We start from the raw sequence: 9,676 nt of genomic DNA on the forward strand, positions 1-9,676 counted from the left end.
CATGCCCTAAAATGAGCTGTAAAAGCAGATGGACAGTATAGATGTAAGTAGAATACATCAAGGTGGACCCCAACATTAGGGATCCATCCACCCGGATCCACCAAGCCTAGCCCCACACTTCTTGTCTCCATTCTAATTCACCTAATGAAATTATTACTTTTTTAAAAAAAGTTATTCTCTCTTGATCCAAATACTTAGTGAGTGCTTTGTAAGGATGAATGTTTTCAATATTGATATTGATGGATGTATAGCACCCTTGGAATGTAGAAACATGTCACTCATCCCGTAAAAAAATATTAAATGTATCATATAATGTTTCTCAACCAAATTTTATTGGATGTTAAAATGTACATAATAAGATTCCTTTGTATAAGGTACTAAATTATGCATTATTCAACGGAAGTGATGCAATTATTCAAAATCAATTCATACCATTTATAAATTTAAAAAATTAATTAATAGTGGAAATTTTGACAAAAAGAGATTTGTAAGTGTTTTTTAATAGAAAATTTTCATTATTTTTAGAAAACTCAGGTGTTGTCAATGGTATCAATGCATCAATGATACTCAACAGTCATTGATGCATTCATTGCCATACATTGTGATAATATCATCGATATTCAAAACTCTCCTAACTTTTTTTTAGGATAATTGAGATGGATTGGGACCATCTTTGTGGTGTTACTGAGTTCATATCACCCATAGGCTCATTAAGGTTACGATTCCAGAGCTTCTTTATTTTCTCTACAAATAAGATAGTGTGTGGGTGCTCAAGATTGCATCAAACGAGCAGGCGGTGACATCATTTTCACCTATTTTCCTCTACAAGCCATCAGATCTTTGTGCAGAGAGAAGAGGTGAACATACACAAGACTGCATTCTATATATTTAGAACTACAGGCACACCTAAAGACTTTTTTTCTTTTTTCTTTTTTCTTTTTTCTTTTTCTTTTTTTTTTTTAAACATAGTACACTGCACTTTTATTATATATGGAATGCTTCTACAATCCAAAACCTTATCTTTTGTGACATTGAAATACTTGATGAGAAGTTATTATAGGCAACTCTATCAACTCTAAAGTAAGAGAGAGAAGGAAAAATGAAGGGGAGACATCTCAAAGCAAAGCCATGGGAGTGATGAAGGTTTGGTTGGTTGATTTGGCTCCAAGATATGTAGTACTGTTGCATGGGATTTCTTCTGTATCTTTTGAAATGATGTAAGGATTTTTGGGCTGCATGTTTTGGAGAGTTTGACGGAGGTTGGAAGCTTCTTCCCTGAGTAGGCTATTCTCCCGTAGGATCCTGTCATTGCAGTCCTCCATGTGATTCAACTTGATGATGAGCTTGCAATTCTGGTCCCGAAGCTTGATGACCTGCACCATTAGCTCGTTAAGATGCTTCTTCTGGCGTATCCGAGACCGTCGGGCTGATTCTCTGTTGGATATCATCCTCCTACGCTTCTTCTCATCGGTTATGCGAGGGTGTTCTTCTGCGTCATCAGAAGTAGAGTTGTTGCTGAGAGAAGATGATGTCTGTGAGGTGAATTGGCAGGAGGGAGGAGTTTGGAAAGAGGGTGAAGAATGTAGGCTGAAGAATCTGCTGAAATTAAAGGTGGATGTATTGTTTTGAACTGATGTAAAGTGAGATGGGTGGACGGTTGGATTCACAGGCGCTGAATGTTTGGTGGCGGCAATTGCACCTGGCTCCATGATTTTTGAACTGGATCGGGGAGGAATTGAATTTGAAGAAGAAGAAGAGTTGGGAGTGTTTGTTGAGAGAAAGTAAGGGAAGCAGAAGAAATGGGGTGTTTATAGAATGGAAAAGGCTTAGGGAAGTGGCCCACTTCAGCAAAGCTGAGGGAAGTGCTATTACCATTGATTTTCATGGAGCAAATAGTTTATATCCGTTGATGAGATACTCCAGGCATAATGCATCTTCATGCACGTGTGTGCATGTACTGTTCATGTACGTGCATGTCTGTATATAGTAGGTGGTAATGTTGATGCCTTCAACACAGACGATCCGCGCACTCTCGACATAGACGATCCGCACTCATATGGACGCGGATTGGGTACTATTCCCGCATCATTAGCACCGCAGCTTCCTCTGGTGTGATCCGCCATAAGAAGGTTTCAAATGTCGACATAGACGATCCACTTCTTTTTGCTTGGTGGTCCACATCAATGGTCCTGATCACCGTCCACAAGTCCTATTGTTTAATGGAGATGTTTGTGTTCACTTCATGGGGATCAGATATGTAAGATTCTTGGATATCTCCCAACAGTGGTGGGGTCCACTGTATAAGCCAGTTCATAAGGTTATAACCACTCAGATTATTGGTCCCACACAAAGTTTACAATAGTAGACATTTAACCCCTGGCTGGCTTGTGGTGTGGCCTCCTTGTAGACACTCCACTTAAATGGCAAAAAAACCTACTCCTGAATCTCTTAAGTAGACTTTGAAAAAGCCACCCAATGATTCCCCCATAACTAATGAAGAGCCAGCTGAGCCAAGCCGCAGCCATCGTGGACACAATTACTGCACCCAATCAAGAAATTCCTAGGCCTAGAATCTTAAATCATAATCAATAATCAACCTCTGCTAAAAACTATGCTTGTACATCACCCCGAGAAAACCGTACCCATACACTCCAAGAAACGTTGGAAACCAATGGAAAAAAGAAAAAAAATAGAACCTAAACACCTGTAGAGGTAATGAACAGCCCTGACCAAGAGATCACAGACTTTGTAAACCTAGGTTTAGCCAAGAAATAGACCCTAAAGGAGAAGAAAAAGCTCTTAAACACAACAGGACACATGAAAATGAAGGAAGTGTTCCATCGGTACGCCGCATGCTAATGGACACATAGGCCACTTTTCACAAACCAAAGATATAGATGTTTGCCTGAAGATGTTGCAGTAGTGAAAGAATGACAAGTGTCCATTGTCGGCTCACCACAAGCCAAAGATACATGTCTATAAATTCAGGCCTCCACCAACTATTTAGGAGGGGAGAGAAGAAACGATAGAGGGACATAGAGTGGGCTAGAGAAATAAGGTAGGGTGAGTGTTGAGTGTGAAATATTACATATTTTCACATATTTATGCCTTGGTTTTATGAGCATGATAGTACTTAATCGATCTAATTGTGCATATTTTCATGTGTGAGGTCATTTCGAGAGCTTAAGGTGAAATTGATGCCAAAAGGAAGATTTATACTCAAAAGATTACTAAATAAAGATTTGACGATTTAGAAGTTATTAATAAAGAATTTTCATGCCAAAGATTCAAAGAAATCACGTGAGGAATGAAGAGAATCGAAGATTTGAAGTGAATAAAATGAATCCTGAAAATTGGTCAGAAAAAACATATTCTATAATTCTTAGTCTAAAATAGAAACTCTTAAAATAGACCTTCGGTCCAACCAAAGTTCAATTTCGATCCAATCGAAATCACGCAAAACAGTCCAGCGAGAAGCAGAATTTTCAGCCTTAATTCAGTTCGACCGAAATTGCGCAAAATTGTCCAGCGAGAGAGTGAGATTTTCAGCCTTAATTCGGTGCAATCGAACCTAACTTCGATCCGACCAAAGCATAACTTTTTGCGTAAATTTGATGTGGTTTCAAAGTCAGTCTAAGCAAACCTTATAAATGTGGGTCTTTTATTTATTTTTAAGCACAAATTAGAATTGGAAAAGTGGAGCAAAGTAGTAGAGAACTTTAAGGAGTCCTTCCTTCTTCTCCAATTTTCTTCTTTTAGTTAGTTTTTTATGTTTTCTTTAAGAGTTTTGGTTTCAATCATGTCTTTAGTTGGCTAAACCTCTAAGCTGGAGCTAAGAGGTGAAGCTTGTAGTTTGTTTAGATGATTCTCTTACTTTGATTCACGTTTATATTGAACTTCTATTAATTTATGGTTTGAATGAAGGAATATTTTTAGTTTTCTGTGGTTTATTGTGACTTCAATTACAGGAGATGCTTGGAAAGCTTTTAATACCTACTTATTATGTTTTGTAATTGAAATATCTATAAAATTCATGATCCACCATTGTCTCCTAGGCATGGTGGATAGTTGAATTCCCTATGATTATCACAATAGTGCTTCATGTAGGAGTTAATTTAATGAAAAGTTCATATTATGGTTTAACTGCTCTATCATCCAACTAGATAAGATAGGACTCTGATTCCAGTTGTGTTTATTGAGTCAAGTGAGATAGCATCTTAATAGTTACAACTGGATCCTTGGCACTCTAGTTTCCTTTTTATTATTGATAATTCTTTCACAATTAATCTCTCTTATTAAAGATTTTAATTTACTTTTTTATTCTTGTTCTAATTCTAGTTTATTTCAGAATACGTACAAGTTAAGTCCCTGTGGATTCGACTTTGGTCTTACCGAGTTATTAATACATCGTAGCCCTGCACTTGGGGTTGTGAATAGTGGGTCCCATTCATTGAGAACGCTAGAGAAATTTCAAGTCAATGCTGAGGCCCTGCCCAATTTAAAAAGCTAATTCTTAGAAAGTCAACCCATCGAGGGAAGTTAGCCACATCAAGAGTAAGTCAGAATTAAGGCCGTCTAACTATATCTTTTAAATGAAAAGGGTGCCTGATTTTTCTCTTTCTTTTTCACATCTCAGTCAAGCTTAGAACACATACATTCCACACATTCTCAACATGTCTTTATCATCCTTTTCACTCTTATTTTCTCTGTTTTATTTACCTAATTTAGTTATTATGTTTGTCCACCCAAGGTCACTTGACCCCACGAAGCTACGCTAGGATTTCTTCTATTTCTGTCTGCCCGGTTTTCTTAAAGGGCTACGCGAAGCATGGCTAAATGTATAACGCTGCTACAAAATTAAATTCCCTTGAAAGTCATAGACCCCGTAGAGTAAAAACCATATAATGCACGGGAAAAAGATGGTGTTTAAGCCCTTCCTCTTCTATCACCAAGACATATACCCAAATCTTACGGTAATAGGCCAATTGTTGGAGTCATTTAGGTTGAAAGATTCCATGATCTCTTGACCTCGAGATAAATTCCATAGACTTTAAGACAACCATGAATTCGATAAAGCCCGCTTGATCGGCTAGTAGGGACTCTAAATTTTCCAGTGTACTTGTTCTCGGCCTTCATTAAAGAAATTGCACAATCAAAGAAATATGAAGGTAGCCAAGTTAAACTATATATATCCTGCACTATTTTAAAGGTGGCTTGTGTGCCAACGATCCCCCTCTTCCCACATAGTAGAATATACTGGAGGGTCGAGCCTGCAGGCAGCATTTATACGCCCACCTAATTTTTGGATTTACATGAATTTTGGATTCCTATACTATTGTGGTCTTGAGGAACTATTGGACTGTGGATTTATTATGGGCATCTCTGAGGGCCCCACATAGATTCCAACCACAAGAACTTTTCCTTGGCCCAGGGCAAAGATAAGTTGCATCCAAAGACCATTATAAGGGGGGAATAAGGCGTTGCTTCGGTGGATCCCCACATCTACTGAGGTAGGTGGATCCCTGATTGTGGGGCTCATTGTGATTTATATGCCTTACATTCACGCGGTTCATTCGTTTTGACAAATCATTATAGAGTATGATCCAAAAAATGAAGCATATCCAAATCTCAAGTAGACCATACCTAAGAAAAAAGTGGTGATTGATCATTAAAAGCTTCTTGTGGGCCACAAAAGTTCAGGATTAAGCTGATATTTGTTTGGTCCCTTCTTCTAGATCTATGTGATCTTATCGACAGGTTAGATGAAAAAATAAGCAGTTCGGTGTTGTAACGACCCTGATTTTTTAAACCCATCTAAGAACTGGACTAACTCAATTACTAAATTAATTTTTGGGTTATAACAAAAGTAAACACTTAAGCTAGTGGTAGAGGCACCCTCAATGAAAAGATATGTTAGGGGATTGACTCCTAACATTGTAGCATTTTCCTTTTGCCAAAATTTATAAAATCCTGGTGGAATTTTCTAGATTCAAGGGCTCTTTCTCTATATAAAAGGGGGGAGGACATACGATTTCTGCAGAAAACCCTAAACCCTAAGAGCAGCCGCCGAATGTGAGAGAGAGAGAGAGAGAGAGAGAGAGAGAGAGAAGCCTTGTGAAAGAGGAGCCTCCCCCGGTAAGTTTTCATCAATTTTACATTATTTTTTTGTAATTCATATCTAAAAACCCTAGATCTAACCAATGTCTGTGGAGGATTCTCCTACGTCTATTGTTTAGCTCTATGAGGAAATTTTTTTAAAAATAAAATGGCTTTTACGTTAATTTTGCATGTTGGGAGATCGGTTACGAGGAATCTAGCTGATCAGTCTAGGAAGATTCTAATCAGAGGATCCTAAAGTTGAATCGTATTAGGATCTCACACCCTAGAGTGATTTACTTGGGAGATTTCCTCAGCGATATACGTATTGCAAAGAAAATGTTAGATCATTTTGTAAGTTGTTGTTGACAATCTTAGATTTTTGAATATTTTGGACCCGAGTTGTCACGCCCCCAAAATCCAAGTACAGAGTGTGCACCCTCTGACCCGAGTTTCAATTCGTAACTCGTAGACAATGTGTACTAACTTAATTCCTTAATCAATTTAATCAGAGGTGATAATTACATTCAGTTTAAGTTCCACCCTAATTCCAATCACACATACATAACACGTAGCACCAATCAACCAGGCATATGTAAATCTTGACGACCATTAAAATAATATAAATCTTAAAAATCATTCATTTATTATAGCATCTTACTATAAATATGTTTATTCCAAACTCACATTATTTTAATGAGATAAATCTAAACAATTTCTTAAATTCTCATAATCAATACCAATATGCATTATACGCTAATCAAACTATTCTAGCAAATAAATCAAATAATCAGAAATGGTCTAATGCCACCACTTCGTCTTCAGACACGTATGGCCACATTTTGCATGGGTCATGTCCAAGTGTGGTGAATCCTTTCAGTTCCTAAGCCACATCATCTGCTAATGACTCCTCTGTATGGTTTTTCCATCAATAAAAAGGTAAGTTGGACAGGCTAACCCAACATAGTTCATAATCATATCAATTAAAATAATACAAAGTGCTAAATGCAAAAATGTATGCATAATGATATGAATGCAAATGGTGTATAAATGCATCAGATGATATGATTATCCATTTGCTTGGGTTGGAGATCGTCAACCCGCATCCACCCGTTGGGTAGGCTTCCACCTTTTGGTAGGTTTAGGCATATCTCACATCTGGTAACGCTCTATCAGGATCGACATTTCTTCCAGAGAGGGCCTCCCGGATCAACAATGCAATGTGTTTGTATGATGCATCATTTTCATAATTGTCATAGTTATCTTGATCAGAACATTCATATGTGAATTTAACGTACAATTATCGTAACAAAACACTGCAATCAGTACATCAATCATTCAAAGAATCACAAATGATTTATTTTAATTCTAATGAATCATGAGACACGTTGGGTTACTCACCTGAGTCTAGTAATATAGAATTCACAAAGTAATCAGACTGGTTTGAATTTAAGAAATCCTATCAATTATATCCACAACGTTATTATTTATCTAGTTATATTACACTGTGGGGCCCACCTTTGATTAACATCCTAGGTTGTCAAACCCTAAATGATCAAATAATTAAAATTTACATATATAATATGTTTATTAAATTCAATTATTAAAATTTAGATTTTTCTCTTTTCTTTTCTTTTTAAGATTGTAAAATTGAATGGAAAATGCTTGATAGGGGTGGCCCATTGGATGATTAGAACATCAAGATTCTTGAGGTCATGTCATATTTTGCCTCTACACATTGGATGAATGGTGTGAATATAACCACACATCGATGGCCCATCTCGACCTTCTATGTCAAATGATACCAATACTTGCACAGAAATCTAAGCTCTCCTTATTAAACATTTCTAGATCTATCTAATATGGCTCATCCGATGGTCAGATTGATTTGAAAGTTAGGGCCCTTATATATTTTGGCCTTAAGGATCTTATGATCCGTACATATCTAATCTGATTCGACCAAATGCACACCAATCACAATTAGAAATTTCGCATAAAATTTTAGATTTTCATCACCTTTATATTGTATCTACCCATAATTCAATGAAATTAACGTGCGGCCGATCCACAACGTTCATTGCGTAGATTGAGTCAAGTTACATTAAAAGTATAAAAATACTAAAAGAAGGACGATAGACATACATGATCTAATAAGCTATCCAAAATCTTCTCTCTCACTTTCTTAGTTGTCACAGGGTGACCTTTTTGTTAATATCTAAGTTGGAGTAGAACTCCTTTTACGACACGCTCTTTAAAAAGAAATGATCATTTGAGAGATTAAGACTTGAGAGATACGGGTAGAGTTAGGGGTATATATAAGGTAGACGGATTAATCATAGAGATAAAATAGGAGATAAGATATAGATAAGATAAAGATAAGATAGGAGATAAGATAAAGATAAGATAAAGATAAGATAGAGAAACTTTAAAAAAAAAAAAAAAAACACAAACAAATAAACAGTTTCGTTTCATTTCAGGAAAATATAGACTTACATAGCACTGCACAGAAGAATTTCGAGTCCCCTCGTAACCAAAATGAATTGAGAGGACCTATCATAAGGGGACACAATACGGCCACCTATGTATAAAAAGAAACTAGAAAGCTAAGACCGACACGAAACAAAAGGAACTATTGGTCGATTCTGATAGCCCCAATCCCGACCCTATCCAAGAAGAGCATCAGATGAATTTGAGACGGAAGTGAAATGTAATTGTGGTGAACTGAGGATTGTTGGTGCAAACTCCCAAGACGGGCTAAGCCATCCACGGGACCATTACCCTCTCTGAGAGTGTGGGAGAAGGAAAAATGACCCAGCCACCGTAAACAGTTGATTTTGGATATCCATGGTTTCCATTTCCATGGAAACTTAGAGGGAGAGGTGAGACTCGCAATCATCAAATTTGAATCAGACTCTATAATGACTCTATCCAAACCTTGTTCCAAGCAGAGCACCATCCCATCATGAATAGAATGAAGCTCCGCCAAATTGTTAGGACCAATCCCATAGGCCACCGAAAAACTAAATAAGAAGGTACCGGAGGCATTCCTACATACTCCGCCCCCACCAAACGGGTCAGGATTAGAAAGAGCCAAGCCATCAATATTTAATTTGACCCACCCTAGGGACAGCAATCTCCATTTAACCATAACCGCACTAGCACGAGACTGAAAGAAACGAGGCTTCAAGGAAGGAGCTCGGTGAGGCCACTCTGAACTATCCAATATATCTGCGTCTAAGATCATCTTTGCCCACCATCTAACTCTTACCACAGATTTCCTGGTGGACATTGGCTAGTCTTCAAAAATCGCCTCATTCCTGGAGCGCCAGAGCTCCCAAAGGATGAGAATAGGGAGCATAAATCTGATAATTTTGGGCGCTGCTTCTGGCACCGCTGCAAATCTCCAGAGGGCCAGTTTCCTGAACACTGTATTATGGATCAGAGGGGGACACCACACAACTGACCGAACATAGTCCAGAGAAATCTAGCATGGTGATCAAACAGAAAAAGATGCTCAACTAACTCCAATTGCGGATTAGCATTCTCGACTTCAAGGCAACAAGAACACCTAGAGGCGAGG

At 37.7% G+C, this 9,676-nt stretch overlaps 1 protein-coding gene across 1 annotated transcript; it reads right to left on the reverse strand.

Moving 5' to 3' along the window:
* Nucleotides 1-944: 944 nt before the first annotated feature.
* On the reverse strand, nt 945-1,824 carry LOC131256443 (basic leucine zipper 43-like). Its single transcript, XM_058257335.1, has one exon. It carries the CDS (start codon nt 1,707-1,709, stop codon nt 1,116-1,118), a length of 594 nt encoding a protein of 197 aa, XP_058113318.1. The 5' UTR covers nt 1,710-1,824; the 3' UTR covers nt 945-1,115.
* Nucleotides 1,825-9,676: the final 7,852 nt, after the last annotated feature.

Source organism: Magnolia sinica, chromosome 9 (genome assembly GCF_029962835.1).
Source record: "Magnolia sinica isolate HGM2019 chromosome 9, MsV1, whole genome shotgun sequence".
NCBI classification, from domain to species: Eukaryota; Viridiplantae; Streptophyta; class Magnoliopsida; order Magnoliales; family Magnoliaceae; genus Magnolia; species Magnolia sinica.